General features: G+C 37.0%; 1 protein-coding gene across 1 annotated transcript in view; it reads right to left on the reverse strand.

The window, feature by feature from the left end:
• Positions 1-2,461: 2,461 nt before the first annotated feature.
• The window catches only part of NAA15 (N-alpha-acetyltransferase 15, NatA auxiliary subunit), a 41,413-nt gene continuing 25,632 nt past the window's right edge, over positions 2,462-18,242 (reverse strand). The window contains exons 12-20 of the mRNA XM_035551204.2: positions 17,890-18,042; positions 15,481-15,609; positions 12,908-13,121; positions 11,567-11,760; positions 9,336-9,444; positions 8,663-8,761; positions 7,791-7,934; positions 6,617-6,714; positions 2,462-3,892 (exon numbers count right to left, since the gene is read on the reverse strand). Of these exons, the coding sequence (XP_035407097.1) occupies positions 3,692-3,892; positions 6,617-6,714; positions 7,791-7,934; positions 8,663-8,761; positions 9,336-9,444; positions 11,567-11,760; positions 12,908-13,121; positions 15,481-15,609; positions 17,890-18,042 (1,341 nt within the window). The 3' untranslated portion in view covers positions 2,462-3,691. The remainder of the gene's footprint in view (positions 3,893-6,616; positions 6,715-7,790; positions 7,935-8,662; positions 8,762-9,335; positions 9,445-11,566; positions 11,761-12,907; positions 13,122-15,480; positions 15,610-17,889; positions 18,043-18,242) is intronic.

Genomic DNA, 18,242 nt, shown 5'->3' on the forward strand with positions numbered 1-18,242 from the left:
TATCATAATATCAAACATTTTAGCATTATGGCACATGTCCAAGCCACAGTTGTGGTATATGGGATGCTAGCACTACAGGAACAACGGCACCATTGCTCAAACCCTCAAAGGCATCGTGTAAGACTAAGATTTTTTTTTTTTTCATTTGAACTTGCTTACATGATACTGAAATTGTATTTGCACCTCTGGTTTCTCAGGCCTGATCTCACCCTACTCTCACTGGTACTTTCTTTCTAAAAAGACAAATACAATTCTGTCTGGCTGAAGAATAAAGGTGTCACACCAACTTCCAGGATCTACTGTTCAGTTGAGAACCTCCAGACCTGTAAAAACAAGCCGCAGGAAAAACTAACAGAAGATTTATTAGGCTAATAATACGTACCTCATCTAGCCCTAAAGAGCTTCCTAGAAAAGCTTGGAATTTTCTCCCCACATTAGGAGAAAAACCAAGCAACAGATTTCTTTCTGTACTCGAGATGCCATGCACCAGGAAATGAGTTCTCCCCTACTATCATCGAAGTATTAAGACCTCTGCTGAAAAACGTAACTTTAGAAGAATATGAAGGCTTTTAAGGCATTTAAGATGCAAAGTATAAGATGAGCTATTGAATAGATCATCTTGAGAATATTTACTGGTTTGTACACACATACTTCATGCCTGAATGTCCTGGTCTCCAAGTGAAAAAAGGAGACACCCCTCGCCCCCATCATCTTGGGGCAAACCACCACTTTCAACTACTTGTGATTCAAGCTCACTTCTCTGGCACTGCTTATGCATTAGCGCGATCTAGTCTTCGTCTAAGATTTGTGTGCACACCTCCTCCCGACCCTCCTGAAGATATCCATGGCATGTCATCACCCATGGCTCCACTCATGGTGAAAACACCTTTCTCCAGTAGAAACTGAAGAACCAAACCAAAGCCCGTCACTAAAAAGCTGCTGCTCTCGGTCACTCTGACCACAGCTGTGATCCCTGCTCGCCTGCTTTGGCAGCTGAACACCAATGACTGTAATTTTGGATCTCAGTATGCAACGGGAAGTTCTCACTGTAGCAGGGTACTCTGTACTACTACTACACAGACTACTCCTTGCTTTGGATTATAACTTCATTTCAACCTCTTACAAACTCTTCCACAGGAGTCAACCTTGCACCTAACATGAGATGTGTGAAGATGAGTAACAATTCCTACGCCAACTAAAGAACCTTCTTGTCCAGATAAACTCTTCACTTAGTTTCATTGCCTGGGACAGCAGTCTTCTGGAAAGGGATGTGGAACCTCCCTAATCTGAAAGCATCACTTCTGAAGGACCGTGGATGCCTTTCAGCGAGGTTACAAAGAAGTATCTTTGGGGGAACTGCAACAGATGCACACATGGAAGTTTCTGGAAGGCCCATAGAAACAGCCTTTCCCACTTGCATAATGAAGGATAACTTCTTGCTTTTATTTAATCTATTTCAACACAGAAACAGGCAGTAAAAAAGTAAAGGAAATAATCCCATTTATAGGCAGCACCCAAAAAAACAGGATTTGAAAAACAAATTTTGCTTGACGCAATTTGCAATCTGTTTAAAAAAGTGAGCATTCATCTGCCTCTAGCTAAGCATCAGAAGCCAAGGAAACGGCAGCAATACTCAAAGAGGCAAGGCCAAAAGCTCATAGCCTGTGTATGCAAGATTGAGCCATCTTCAGTAGCTGCAGAAGACATGCAGTCCAAGGATCTCAGGCCGCAGAAAAGACTGAGATATAGACATTAAATACCAGAGTCAGTTAAAGGCTCTATAGGTATTCTAGTCCCTTAAAGCCCAGCGGATTAAATATACAAATATAGCAATACAACTTACATTTCCAACATGTACTATGCTACAAACATACGCAAGGATAACCTAACCGTGAAAAAGCGTCGCTGAATACACAAGAAAAAAAAACTGCTCTTCTGACAGAAAACTACAAACCTCAACAAATCCTCCTAGATTTCTGAACTGCACGCGTCAATCACTGACATCCATGATGTGGAAGAGGAAGGCTGTGTATCCACACGACAGATACCCTAAACTGAACTCCTGCAGCAAAGAAGGCACTCACTTTATAAGCTGTAGTTTATTTTCTGCTCTGTTTTATGATGAGCCTATAAAAAAAAAACATTTGAGCACACAGCTGTATTATTAACACAGTAGACTTGTAGAACATAGCTTGACTTGGAAAATAAAATTCAACATAACATTGGTGGAACTTAAAAGCCAAGTAGTAAAGCATTCTGTGTTATAGGACTTCCCAGACATTCAGTATTCACATATAATGCATTTGCACTTTATACTCAACATCCACCCATCAGCAGTGACATTATTAGCATAACTGGACAGCACAGTAAGCCAACCCTGAGCTGCACTCTAGTGAACCCATTCATTTTCAAAGTACAACAGAGATTGGTTTAAATATTCACACAATTGTTTTTCAAAACATTTTATTGCATTATATTTGGTACCTTATGTTTGACAAAGGAAATTACATCTGTAACTGCAGGAATAAGAAGCTGGTCTGTTATTGAAAAAAAATCTTGGGCCCCTTAAAAGTTACAAAGTCTTGGGCTTGCCTGAAACAACTGAGCAAGAAATATATTCTTAGAAATGTAGGGCTTCAAGTATTACAAACCTGTGACACTGTGGAAAAGTTCCAGAGGTATCTAAACTGCAGCACTTTTTTTTTTTCTGCATAACGTGAACAAGGCCTGCTGAGGTTTTAAACTATTAGTCTCTTGATCAGTCAAAATGGTAGTCAGGAGTTCTCCTCTTTGCAACTTCAAGCCATAGTATGTTCTCATTTTGTTTTCACTCTGTGTGAAAAATGCATGCTATCTTTCTAATTAGTTGGTGCCACATCACAGTGCATAATTTTATTTGGTTCTTGCATTACAGTTTTAAAAAGTTTGGCCAACCTACGCGGATAGGTTCATCTCAAAAACAGCAAAGTTGGTTCTCCCCGACCCACCCCCCAAGTTTAATTCAGAGAGATATAATTTCAACTGGTTCCTTCAGTTAAAAACTGTGGTGCAAGAACACCAAACTGATCGTGTACAGTGATTTTCAGAGACACAACAAGCTTATTGAACACACTATGTTTTTTAATTCTGCTTGGTATTGGTATGTCCCAGCATCCACAACATAACGCGTATGTTGCGGGTTTCTCTGTATATTCTGATTCACATTGCATACTTCCTATGGACAGAATCATCCCCGTATCAAAATCAGTCAGATGCTAAAGCCCCAACAACTCTTTGTGCTCAGTGAAAGAATCCAGTGCTAAAACAGCATTTTTGCTGTCTGAGATAACAGTAATCTCACAAGACAAATTTAAAGTAATATTTCTGCCACACACCTGCTCTGAGGGCTACACACCTCCAGATTTCATATAAATTAGTTTAAAAACATGGGTAGGTAGGTAAGGATAAGGGTTTTTTTCTTCAATTTTAGCAGCTTTTAATTTTTAAGAAACCGAACAACCTATATCCAGTAATATGTTAGATATTTTATATATATACTTTGTCAGCAGGATAAAAAAAAGTAAAACTATTTGAAGGCAACATTTTTTTTTTCCTTCCATTCTCTGTGTAAGTTAGAACAATTCAGCAGGTGCGTGACAAAAATATTATACACCAGATATGGTCCAATGTCATTTTTTTCCAATAAAGTTGTTCATATTTCATTGGCCAGTTCTTCAGGTTCTGCAGAACTATCTCCATTAACTGTGATCTTCATATCCTCTTCATATCCAGGGGGCATGAAAGCCAAAGCATAAGGGAAAAGCTTATGACAATTTGCTCTGTAAGTTTCAGATGCTTCTTTACAGTCTCCAAGGCTACCGTCACATAAAGCTTCTAATACCTCCATACACGTCTAATTAAAGAGAAAAATAAAGAAGTGTTACGGTTTCTTAAACGTTCATCTGAACACTCACAAACAAGCTACATAATACTAGAGAAAACACAAATTCCAAGTACTGTTTTCAGGTTTCTATCAGTACCAAATGACATTTTTCATGAAAGACCTGTGTAGTTTGATTCAAAATAATGCAGTTTAAGCAGATTTAAAATGCAGCTGGAAATCTCGACTGAAGATGAAAATACTCAAGTCACCTACTCCTGATTTTCCTTTAAAAAAAAATAAAAAGATTCTCACTGGTTGGCAACCAAGAACCAGGCTCACTTGCCATTAGATGGGTGTTTTAGATTTGATTCCCCCCAGATCTTGAGACACACTGAGCATTCAAGCAACGCGTAACTTGCATGCCAATTTTAATCTTCACAAATAAAAACAATGAATCCAGAATACATACTATAATTTCCTAAAACTGATTTTTGTGAATGTGCTTTCAGACAGAAATCAGAACAATCGCTATTGTAAAATTATATCCCACAATTATTTTTTATTATTATTATTTTTTTTTACATTTAAGGGAGCATGACTTACTGGTGTGTGACTAATTACCAAATTGAGCCAATTTGGTTATTTTCACATCCTTCACAAATATCTGCAGTTTCATATCCATTTTGTGATTTAGAAGAGGAAAAAGACTTTTTTTTTGTTTTTCAATTTGCATTCCAAACATGAGAAACTGAGCTAGTTATTGAGCTTCACTAAAGCTCATCAGCATTTAACATCCTTTTATCTCACACATGCTAGTATATCTGCCTTTTTTTCCAATCCTCTGAAATTTACTACAGCTTTTATTTGTTGTATGTATTGAGGTTAACTACTTGTCCTCCTGCTACAGGTTTCTGAAGTTCTCTTCAGCAAGCCCTTTTTTCCCCTTGCACATGAGCTCTGTGTGAACCTGGTGTCTATGGAAGGTCAAATATATCCAGATATATGCCTGCAACGTGCCCTGAGACAGTTGGTCTCTACTAAAAATGAAATGTAATTTCTCTCCTTGTGAATGCCTTTCAACAAATGCCCAGACTCCTTCAGATTCCCATATTTTTAGGGCACTTCCAATTTTCCATTTAGAAGTTTGGTAGAAATCAAACTCCTTCTTTACATTAGCATCAAGAATGCTTAAATCGAACTTCTTCCGTTTTATCATAATGCTGCATACGTGATTTTATACACTGCTGTGTCAGTAGATGGTTCTTACAGTCCTATTGAACAAGATATCTCCAAAACCACAAACTATTTTTGATTACATTTTAATCTTTCCCCAGTCCAATTCTCAGGAAAAAAAAAAAGGCAGCTACCATGCAAGAATGCTGTTGAAGGCAATTTATTTTTCTTTCCTAAATCTACTTATATTCTATCTTAAATAGTTTAAGACTGTTCAGACAATAGCAACAACAACAAAAAAAATAAGAAAGTAAGTTTACAGGGTGCTAAATATGTATTTAACATGTATAATATCTGAGTTTGTGTCCCATTCCCAGATCAGCTAGAGAAAGGACCTGAAGCCTCTATATCCTAAGCAAGCTTAGAAGTCATGACATTGTTGTTTCTCAACCCTATCCTCACTCTTTTGTCAAAATAATCTATTAAAATACTTCCCCATTAAAGTTCTATTGAACACAGCATATTCCCAAAAACATTTTTGTTTTGGAAAAGGCTTATTTTTGCTTACAAAAGAATAATTTTACCATAAAGTTCACCAACTTTATGTATACTAGATCTAAAAAATCCAAGTCCCCAGAAGTAAAGAGCAAAATAAAGAAAGAAAACAGCAGGAGAACTGAGAGAAATGTAGTGTACTGCAGGTTGCAATGCCTGTGAAGGAGTCTCAATTAATTATGTGCTTTGGCACTTCCTTATGCCAAAGGAAATGGTTTGACAGGGATACAGAAACACTTTTAAAAAGTATAGAAAAAGGAAACATTTTATTTCTTCTTTGCTTGCTTTATCAGCTAAGGTTCTGCCAGTGTACTATAATGTGAAGAAAAAACATCTTCACTATTTCTTTATAAGAAATGTATCAAGATGCTAAAAAAAAATTACCCTCTCTTGAATACTTTGAATTGCAAGCCAGGACTGGTAGCCTCCACAGATGAAGGTGGAAGAGGGGGAAAGGATAGGAAGGGGAGTGGTGGTGGCTTATGGGGGGTAATTCCATGACTGCCAGAATAGAGCAGAGCTTCAAAGTTTAATGAGCTTTTTATTTATCTACATATTAAGGTCAAAACGTGCACACACACCTTTTAATAAAACTAAAACTTGCACAGCCTTCTGGGAGAATGATTGGAAAATCTTCAGTCTGAGCCACTCCCATGTCACAGTCTTTTCCCTGTGAACAGTCACTTGTATAACAGCTAAAGCTCTGACAGACTGTAACCTTTCCTTACTGGGGAGTGTTAGCATCTTTTACTGTGTGCATGTTCTAGTGTTTAATAAGCTTTTCCATTACTTGAGGCAATAACATGATTTCTGCTGCTATTTTCATATTATGACAAAACTACATTATTTTAAATGTTCCAAAAGAACAGAAAATTTTTCAGTTCAGATGAACCGAGAGCCTTTTCTCTTACATGGCAACTCAACCTCCTTACCATAAGGTGCAACAACCATTTCAGCTTCCTCTTACCTATAACCTTCAACAGATACACAAGTAGTAGTAGTTTACAATTTATAAATAACTGTTACCTGAAGATTTCTGTTAATGAGGGATTCATCGAGGGTCATTGCCAGCTCCACCGCTCTTTTCTGACTTGAAGGATCTAAATAGTACATCATTTTGGCAGCTACAATAGGAAAAATAAACTTCATCACTCAATGGAAGACCAAAAGCATACTATAAGCAAATATAGAGACAGTATGATTAAGAGGCAATACTGAACTCTAAAGTTGTAGTTCAAAATGGAACCACTCAGAGCATTAAAGTTTGATACCTGAGCAGTTAGGCAAGTAGCTTTAAATCTACTATTAAGTGCTAGACAAAGCATTGAAACGACTAGGTCACTTCTAGATTGCAGGACAGGAGCATTTTGCAGCATACTCTGGAATCACAGGCGGTGAAGGTAACAAATCAGACCTGCTGCAACAGACCACAGTCGCCTCTAGCACCAGTGCTCATGCTTCCTTCACACAAACTGGGGCACAGAAGAGATGGGCACACAGAGCTCGTTATAATACGCTAACAGGACACAACCAGGACACAGCTCTGAGTCCCACAGCAAAGGTGTAGCCGAAGGGACACGATGTCAGATGAGATGAAAAGAATAAACTCACTGCTTTTTTGTGGCCAGGTCTAGGGTGACTGAGACAAAACAGTCGTGCTGCCCCCCAGTGTAGTTTACATCCCGTTTCCCGTGTGGTACTGTAATACTCTAATGCAATTGCTACTGACAGATAGCCTCTGGTAACTGTTGGGTAACCAGCACTGAGCTCCCTGCGTTAGGCATACCAAGAGCTCTGAGTGTTAGCTGTCTTGCTGGGCACTCAGCACCTTTCGCTTGGCAGTCAACCTCTTCAAATACATTTATTAGAAAGCTCTGCAAGTCTGAATAATACTTCACATACTAGACTATCTATTCCACAGATGCATTAAATACAGTTAGTTTTATGATGCATTTAGCATACATCAGAAATGAAAACATGGCAGAGATGTCCAAAAACTTGTAATTTAGCAGCACATGGAAGAAATGAGAGAAACTCAAAAGACAACCTGATGGCGTCACAGAAACTCAGACTGGGAGAGGAAAAGCATTCCTGACAGAACGAGCCATTTTTACATCACTGGTGCAGATATTGAGAGGCCACTGCTAGATCAGCAGAGAAAATACAGAAGCTGTGCAGAAAAAAGATAAAGGCAACATACCTGATAACCTATGTGGTAGTGAGTCATAGTTCTTTTTAAGGAAAGCTTCATTGAAGTTCTTTGGATTAGTTGCTCCAAAAAGCCGATTCATTTCTTGGTTTAACACTGTTCTAACCGCATCAGGCAGATCCTTACTTTCAGATACTATTGAATTGGAAAAAAAAGTTACCAGAAGTAATCACAGAAAAATCCACTCTCCGCTATTATTTTTTGTCATGTTTACGCTATTAGTATAGTCGAAGAAAATGAATCTCAAAGGAAGATACATGAAGTAAGAAAAAGGTAAATAAGTGGGACTGGTTGGAGAAAGCCTAACTGTGACAGTTTTCTGATGCTTAGAAAAGAACAAGGCAGTTTTACTCCAACACATTTTCCACCTTGCTGATTAAAGTCTATCAAAGCCTATCTTGAAGACTGAGATCATAAAAGTCTGTTCTTAAATACATCTAATCTTTAGTCATCAAGAGGAAGGGTGACCTCTGGGGCACTGGAAGGGAGAAAAACATTCTAGCAAAAGAGGACATGGTTCTAGGCTTTCTCCTCACACTTATAGGCTGTGACCAGAGAAGCCACATTCCTTACTCAGCAGTTTCCATTTTCTGCACTGACTCAACTCTTTTAGGAGGTCACCGTACTGCTCATAGCTTTAAAAACACAAACTTACTAATACTTGTTGAAATAATTACTAAATCCAGCTCCAGTCATATTAAGCATATTTAACCTAAGTCAGCTGTTTAAAAAGCTTTCTAAATTATTATGTATTTGGAATTAATTGTGCTAACAGTATGTATACTAAAAATCCAAGTTTTTGTGTAGTTAGGCATCATCTGGAAACATATACAGATCAAGCCATATATCAAACAGATCCCTACCACTGCTGAAGAGATGAATCATACACTCATGAAGCCAAGGATGACTGGAATCAATAGCGAAGGCTCTTTTCACAGACTGAAGCATCAAAAGGAACTTCTCTGGAAAAGAAAGCGTTGGCAAATAGTCAAAAACTGTAGCTGAAACTCAGGGCAGTATGTTGCAGGAATATTTTGTGTTTGAAATTAGAATGATCAGACCAAAATAAAGGTGAGTACTACATCATTTTTTCTAATGCATGCTTATTTAACCAGTGAATTAAACCTGTTAAACTGGTAAGTAAACTTGAACATACGCAGTTCTTAAACCATGATATTTAACTGATCCCCAAAAAATTCAAAAAACAAGTACTTCAAAAAAACTCATTAGCAACCACACACCGCCACTTTACAGCAGGTAGTTCTGCAAACTATTGATACAAACAAATAACTAGGGCAAGTGCAAGTTGGGATAATTCGTTCTACAGTCTTACGGCTTACACACAGCAAAGAAAATAGATAATCACCAAGTGCTCAAACTTCCGATTCGTTACAGAACACTCACGGCTGTGGCATTGGTCCAGCGAAATAATGCGTCTCTATACAGTCTGATGACTCACATCTCACTGCTTGCTCAAATTCTAATATACAACTTGAAGAACCACAATTGCTTTATTTCATTAACTTTCTCACCTACCTTTTCTAAAATAAATCTCGAAGGCAAAGAGATGCGTCTCTATTTTATTCTTCACTAAATTCTTCAAAGGTGTTAAAAATTTAATGGCTTCTTCCAAAGGTGCTTCAACCTATAGATTCCAGGGAGGACACACAACTAAGTTACAAAGCTTAAAACTAAGAACTAACTCTCCAACAACAGAATTAGGAATTTTTGATTGAGTCACATCAGAGTTACTCTCATAAGGTAATTATGTAATAATTTAACAAGAACTTGTTAAATTTCAAATTTTGCATCTTTCACTCAATATTAGTGTCTAAACACAGACTGTCAATTCTAATTGGTTTGCGGTGGTTACAAATCACATTTTCCTACAAAGATACATCTTTGCCTTCTATCACACATTAGCAGTAACCATTGCAGCTGAACCTGCATTGTAACATACAATATGATTCTCTATGGTATTCTACACACATCAGCCCAAAATGTTGATTAATAACTGCTTTACGCTCCTGACAGAGTCTGTTAAAGTGAGCTGCAGGCAGGTTCCTGACAGCTGCAGGCCACGGCAACATTCCCAGTTAAGATACTGATGGCAAGCAAGAAGTAACTAGATACTGATGATGGTCAGTGGGTCTTCACTAGCGTAACGCAGTAAACGGGTGGCTTTAATGCAAATGAATTCTGTACCTGGATTCTTTGGACAGAACTCTTGCATTAAGAGGTTGAAGATAATTAGAACAAGAAATTCCCTGTGTACACAAGTTACTCTCTAAGAATTGGATACATCATTTAATTGTTGCCTGTCCACAGTGCTTTAGTAATGTTGAAGCAATACACTTCATTGCACCGCACAAGTAACTGTTGAAGACAATGATGAACACCTTACAGAGAGATCCTGCTAATCACATACTCCATCAGTTTTCATTAAAAAATTGCATGGCTTATACGTGCTGTTAAGAATTCACATGAACCAGTCACAAATCTGCATTTCGAACTGTTTGAAACATAAAATAAATCAGATTTCAAAGCTATGACTTCAATGCCAAAGCTATCTTTTATTCACCAAGGAAGCTGAGGTTCAACTGTTCCAGGAAAACTGTTTGCAAGCGACCAACTATGTCAAAAATGGTCTTCCAGCCCTGAGAACCAACTGTATTTGAAGCTCTCCCAATCATGATTCCAATATTAAATTTAGAATATAATTAGGGAAGATCTGCCAGAGGCATGTATTATACAGCTGCAACTACTCCCTATAATCTATATAGGACAGCCTAGGTTTTCCTGGGATATCCCCTAACATCCTTCTACTCCAGAGCTCCATTTCAATACATTCCACTCTATTTTGATCTTAATTAGCACCACAATTACAGTGCTTCTCCTTGCAACCAATGACCTAAACAATAGGAATGCTGATAACATTCTTAAGCAAATAGTCAAATTTTTAAAGTCACTTCCTTCTTGGCTATAAAGCCACTCTTACCTTTCAAATATCATCTCCCCAAGAACCAGTAGTAATTGTTATATGTGCAATATGAAGAAATCATTGTATCCATCAATACTTGAATACTATATTACCATTAATAGAAATTATTATTTTCAGTTGGTTTTTCAATATCTTTCCTCACATTTTTTCAAATTTTTCCCCCACTTCTTCCAGGTACAACTTCCATCACGACAGTCTTCTGGGTCACCTCCCCTTTACCCATCTCTACAAGTCCTAAGCCAGATTTCAAAATCCATCTCGGTCTAGTCTAGTGCTGTTTCTGAATAGCTTCTTTATCCTTTTTTGCCTTCCACATTCGAAACAAATGCAAATAAGTGCTGCTAAACCATTCAGTGTCTCAAAGTCTCCTCTTCCACAGAATGCCTATGCTTAATAAATAAAAATTTAATATGGGCCATAAAGAGTGCAATGGTAATCACCTTACATGCAGAATAGAAATAACTCCATCTGCTAGCTAGTATAGCCAGCAAGTTGGTGCAATCCACACACGAAGATAATTTCACCCGTAGCAAGCGTATATGACTTCAATTGCTGCCTTTCAAAACTAGGCACAAAAGCAGTGATTTCAGTACACTTTTGAAAGTATACCCAACAATCCCTAGAATTTTTTTTTTTAATGCTGCCTGTGGAAAGCAGACATACATAAAATAAATACGTAATCTGAATGGCTTCCAAATTGTCTGCATCCTCACAGCAACTTTTCTACAAATTTCTACAACCGCTTCGTATTAACATTAGAAAGCACCTTTGCCAATTTCTCAGGGATAAGTTCTTCTTTCGGTCCTCCAATTTCTTCATCATCATCATCTTTCTTCTTTTTCTGATTCCTCTGTTGCTTCTCTTTCTCAGCATTCTTCTTCTCCTCCTCCAGCTGTGCTTTCTTCTGTGCTCTTCTCTGCTTATTTCGTAGCTTCTTTAGCTCCTTGTCAGACATATTTGCTGTACACACACAAAGGGCAAAGACAGGCAATGTTGATGTATAATCTGTTGCCAGATACCATCAATATTTCTTTCAAACCATGTCTACTAACTAGTAATGCTGCCACTACATTTGTGAAAGTTTGTTTACTAGAGACATTTTATTGTTTATACTACTACTTTGTAATTAATTCCTATGTGAAATCAGGAAAACAGGAATTAGAACAACAGTATAGCAAACTGAGGGCAGGGCAAAGTAATCACCGCATGACTTCACAGTGTCAGGAGTAAAAGTACACACCAATACACATTCTTCCTTAGGCATTACACAACAGAAATGTTACATTTGACGTATTAAATGATCTAACAAAAGCGTGAAACAGTCACATTTCAGTGTAGATAGTTCCAGTTTTGCTTTTAATGCCCTACAGATACATTAAATTTGATTCATACTCAGATCCTCTCCTTGCTCCAATTAAAGCATAGAGAATTAAATGAAAAAGCATATAAAAGCAGCTACGAAAAATTCTATTACACTTCTACTCGTCTTAACATGAACCTGAAGCCACACAAATGAACTGAGATGGGAAATCTTAAAACTTGACAAATCCTTCTTTAAGTATTCAACAGCCTCTATTCATACTATTTGAGGTGCCCCAAGCCATAATCACTTAAGCTGCTCTCCAATCAGAAGACGAGCAAAAAAAAAAAAAGAATTAAGGATTTAAACACTTTTTACATTAATAGCAAGAGATGATTAAAATGTAGGGTGCTAGCTAGTCATACTTTTGCATACTGATTTTTTTTTTTTTCCAGCAATAGCCACTCCAAGCACACTTTCTTCTATCTGTTACTTCATGGATGAGCAACCACGAGAATTCAATGTTTTTTCAGCCATTCCATAACACAAATATGTTTTTACTTATGAATTTAATTGTCACTACAAAAAAAGCGCATTATTTTTCATACCTACATAAAAACTTGTTTTAGTTCAGCTGTCAGTAGAACATCTACTTCCACTCCAAGTTACTATTTGAGTTGTGATAAAAACCTTGTATTTGGTTATTATAAGAAACTTCCAAATGACAACTATGAAGGCCCAGTATTCTTATAGTACATCCACTAACTAGTGAAACTACATATTTAATAAATCCTTAGGGTTCAATACCTGTATCAGCCTCGTGTTCTTTATTTTCATCTGTTAAGGGATTATCATGAAGTTTCAAATATATCTCTATGGCAATTCGTGCTGCTTTGAAGTAGAACGGATGTTGTCGAAGTACATCTTCTAGTTTTAGCAAGTCCACATAAGACCTAAGAGTAATCTTCCTCATACAGTAAGTGTGGAAGTCAAACTGGTCATCTGTGATTTCTACAAAATGCTAACACAACACAACATTATTTAGCAAGTATTAACAGCAAGATACTAACCTTGACTTTGCATATTACCCCCCTCCAAAAGGAATAATTTAGTAGAAGAATGCTGTTTGACTGCTGTTGACCCTTTTTGAAACATGAGTTAATAAACAAAAAGTAATGGTGAAAAGACCAGATGGCATCTTAGGTCAGAATCAAAACTCATCCAGTCCACAACCTCTTAACTGTAGCTACCCTCTGACCATTTGCAGTTCAAAGGTTCCCCCTTTGCTGTACTTAAATGGCACTTGAATTTTCTTCTATGAACTTAGCTATTTTTTTTCAGCTTATACTTTTGACTTCCATTAAGTACCCTAGCAACAAATTCCACACTTAAATCACATGTGATATGACAAAGTACTTCTTTTTGTTGAGGAGCTGCTTCCTCATTGCCACTCAATGTCCCCTTACTTTTGTTTGAGAAAGAGTGAAAAGTCATTCCACTCTTCAACTTCTCCATACATTTGTGATTTCATACTTCATCCTAACTCAGTTGTTGCTGGTCAAACTAAAGATCAAGCAGTGTGACAAGCTAATTGCACTCTCCTCCTGCAGAAGTTATTCCATAGCTTATGTTTTACTGGCACATTTTTAAGGAGTCAAGAATGACCAAATGGGATATTCAAATGTAAGCAGTGCTATAGATTTACATAATGGAAGGAAAAGTACTTCTATAGTCACTTAATTCCCATTAGTGTTAGTCCTTTCAACTGCTGCTCTACACCAGCAGGGTAGTTTTTGCAACACTGCTTATAACAGTTCCAGGATTTCTTTCCCAAGCAGCAATAATTCACTTAAGATCTATTACTGCTTACATTCATGCAAAATAGTCTTCTTGTCACTCCTCCCCCAACTACTCTGTTGAACATTAAGTTTTCATGGGCCGTTTTATCATTCAGTATTGTGAGATGCTTCTCTGCAGCTTTCTGCAGCCAGTTTTTAATCGCTTTACATCACAAGTCCTTGAACTATTAACTCCCTTTCTGTGATCATTTATCAATAGATCAAACGAAGGAGACCCTAGGAATCTCCATGTTAAACTCCTTTTCTCGTAAAAATTGCTTTTTTTTTTTTTTTGGTCCTATTCTGTTTTCCCAGTCATGAACCAGCTAATCAAATCAATGAAATCAACTCTCCTTCTTTTTCTGAGACAGCATAGATTCCCTCAAGTGACAGCTGACATCAAAAGCATTTCTGAAATCCAGAACACCTCCTAAAGATTCAAGAGGCAATACTTTTTTCTTAGAAAAGCTTTGCTGATGTTTTCTGAATACAACAGATTTAGCTCTTGCTTCTGATCTTTACTACACCTTTCATCAACTAATCTAGTAAATACATCAAACACTGACTTAATTCCTTGGACGACCATCAAAAACATTTTGAAGTCAGCTCCACATCTACAAACCTCTTCTGGTACCCACAGCGAATTGCAATACTAGCAGTTTCTTACACAAATTATTTCAAAGGATTTTACACAAATTTCTGCAAAGGATTTGTGCAAATAAAATATGGGCCTGACCACTGTTTGAGAATCATTTTTGATTTGTTCTGAGAATGAATTAGTCCTGCCAGCTGATAAGCATCATTGCTGAAATCTCGTTAAGTGTCTGCATTTGCAATGAGGTGTAGCTTCCTACTAAGTCCTCCTTTTTGAGTACTTCTTTTACACCCTCAAATGTCTTATGTTTCTAGACCCTTATGTGCTTGAAAAACAAAACTTTTTTTTTTTAAAGGAAGCTGTCCAAACAATTTTTTTTTTTGCCTTTGGAAAAAAATCTGCATTTAACGTGCAGGGAAGTTTTATTCCCCTGTTTTTGAATACATTTTTTACTTTAAGAAGTCTCTATATTCCTAATAGCTTCTTTTAACCTGTAGCTTAGTTTTTGTTTATTATTTTTTAAATGAGAGGACATGATTTTATTACATTTATTCTGTCCCTCAAAGACAGGTGACATCTTTCATTTACTTTAAGGCTGGGCTTGTCAGCTCAGCCACCATTTTTTGGACTTAAAATACAAATATTCTTGGTTTCTACCCAAATACCTGTATATTTTTTTAAAATGAACTCTACCAAAACTAAGCTTATTTTTGACTGTTTTCTGTTCTTTCCTGGATATTTAAAATACTTAATATAACCTAACACACAGTTTGCGATGTCAGTTTTAGAAGAAAACGTAATTTAATCAACTTCCCAGCACCCAATGAGAAACAAAATCTTTCCAGAATCTAAATGAAGTATACTCTTACTGTTCAGAAAGGAAGCATATTAGCACAGTAAACTTAAGCTAGTATTTTCCAACCTGGCCAGTTTGACTAGATACATACTCTCTCAATTTCATGGCATTTCTTAAGTGCTTCTCCAAATTTATTCATTGCTTTGTAAGCTTGCGCACATTCTGTCTGAAACCACATGCACTGCATTTCGTTCAAGTTCTCTACTGCCGAGGTTCCTTCCTAAAAGCAAAAACAGCATTACAGAAAAAAAATCTCAATTTGTTAACCAGTTAAAAGTACAAATAAAAAGGCCATCAAAATAATGACCAATTTCAAAATTGTAGTCCTGAAAGCTAGAAGTTGCCACAGTTATTCCTTAATTTGGCCCTTTTGTGCACTTCTACCCTGATATAATCTTTATCGTATCATCTTTATTTATGTGGTCCCACATTTCCACTGAATTTTCTATTTAATTTCCTCTACCCAAAACAATGCTTCAAGCAATGAACAAGATGAACTTGCTTTGTTCATTAATCATGACTCCAAGCTGAAGAAAACTGTTCTTGTATGTTTCACTTTTTCAAAGACTCAAAGACACAATTAATAGCCAGGTAGTCACCACATTACCGTGAGAGTTCCTCATCTTTAGGATAGGAGAGGCATTCGCTCAGTGTTTTCAATATGGCTTGCAAGTATAACATATTGCAGCATGAAGAGAAATTACAGAAAAATTTTATCACACGGCATGACACTGACACCTGCAGGATTTTTTTTTTCCCCTAAAACTGCCAATCTGTGTCTTCCAGAGACTTCCTGATCGAGCTAAGTACGGAAGTAACTGATAGTGCTTCCTGTGAAATAATAGGAGTTTCTTATGGGATCAGCCCTATAGAGTGGTGGGAAAGGAAAGCAGTACTAGTAGCTTTCATCACTTCTAATTCAGAAACAATTACGGTTGTCTTTCAAATCTGGTATTCGTACATGCTTGTATACATCTGTAGAACTTATCATACACCTGTCAAGCTTAATGTCAGCCTCAGCCATTCACAGAGTTTGTGATCACGCCAAAACCAAGCTATTGAAGAATCAGCCAAGAACCAAAGCTGGGAAAGCGACAGATAATAGTCAGATAATATTCAAAAGGAAGGGTAAGGAGAATGCTTCAAATGAGGAAGAAAGGCAGTTTTCAAACCAGGCTGTGCTGGGTAGCTAGAAATCAGAAAAAAATGTCAAAGTTCCATTTTCAGTATGCTTGATTTAGGTCTTTAATTTAATTTTTATTTTTATGAAGCTTGCACTTGAGCACTAGATATAAGATCAAAAGGAGTTGAAAAAAGATTACAAAGTGCAGCATCATCAAATCATGCTTTTAAAGTTCAGTTCGGGGCAACTGGGATGCTTGCTTTTTTGACATCATCTTGAAGCTGCTTAAGGCATTTTGAGAGTGAATTAACCTGGATTCGCAGGAAATTTTGCATCAACAGCTCCACATAAACCTACTAAGGTTATATATTTATTTTTTTTCCTTCTCAAACCCCATCCTGTGTTTGCCTGCACACTCCCACTCACCATTTCAGAAAAAAATCATTTACCTTTTCCCTTATGAATACCCCTTGTTCAACCTACATTACTCCAGGTTCTTCTTAGTCTTCAACAAAGAGAAAATCGGGACAAGCAAAAATAACTTTACTTTGCAGGAAGGTCCCAAAAGTGTTTTGCCTCCCTCCCATTAACAACACACAAATCATATTGCCAGAATTAAAAAGCTATCATTTGCCAAATATTCTGGGAAGACTGCACTGAACTATTTTGACTTTCAGATGTGAAAGAACAACAGCAAGAGAACTCAATTAAAAAAAAGTAATCTATGAGACCACCAAACCTATCAGAATAGGTTACTGTGGGGACAAAAGCTTCATTATATGGATTACTTAATTTCCTGCATCAGTTTTTTTTCCTGCCAACTAATTCATTGTAAGCAGATGCAGAAAAAAGATACAACGTGCAGCTTCCTTTGTCACTATTAAACATAGCCTTGGGGATGAAAGCTTGCTCACAAAAGGAGAACATCTCAGAATGCCTCTCACCCAGAAGCCATAGCAAATTTATTTAAAAGAGAATTCTGACTAGTCTTAACATATTCCTGTTAGAACAACGTGAAAGACAGGCTACTTGATCATATCTCTCATATCTATCTCCAATAGAATCAACATTAAACTCAAAGAACTCTCAAAAAACCACAAAAAAACCAGTCCTCTCTTGAAAGGGCATCCTGTATTTCTCCTATGTGGCAAAAGAAATCAAATCCAGGTTTTAATGTTGCAATTTCACTTAACGCTATGGAATCATGCTTAGTAATTCAATCCGTGAAACCAACTACCATTAGTAAAAGCAAGCAACCACTTTTGCTCTGAAACAGAACTTAAGGATTGTAATTAAGGTAAGTGGAAGGTTAAAAAATTATTCCATAATGGATTAGGCCCACACTATTCAGAAGAGCTATAGTTAAATGCAACCAACCCGTGTAAACTTAGAACACATTTCTTCTGCTTCTTTAATGAAGTTTGCTTTCAACATATATTTCGCACATTTGGAGTTGATGAATCTGTCTGCTGTGTCCAAAGCCTGAGCCTCATCCATCCACCTTGCAGCTTCTTTAATATTTCCAGCATGCTTAAACAAACAGAAATGCAAATTAGACTCGGGAAGTATAAAACATGTACAGCAGATCAACTCTGTTTAATATAACTAGTTAATTTTCTACACTTATTTTTATAAATAGCTTTTCTCAGGAAAGTAACGGATCTTAAAAGAAAAAAAGCAGAGCAACTACTTTCCATCATTATGGAGTTACAGGTCTTTTGGCACTAGAA

Source organism: Cygnus atratus, chromosome 4 (genome assembly GCF_013377495.2).
Source record: "Cygnus atratus isolate AKBS03 ecotype Queensland, Australia chromosome 4, CAtr_DNAZoo_HiC_assembly, whole genome shotgun sequence".
NCBI classification, from domain to species: domain Eukaryota; kingdom Metazoa; phylum Chordata; class Aves; order Anseriformes; family Anatidae; genus Cygnus; species Cygnus atratus.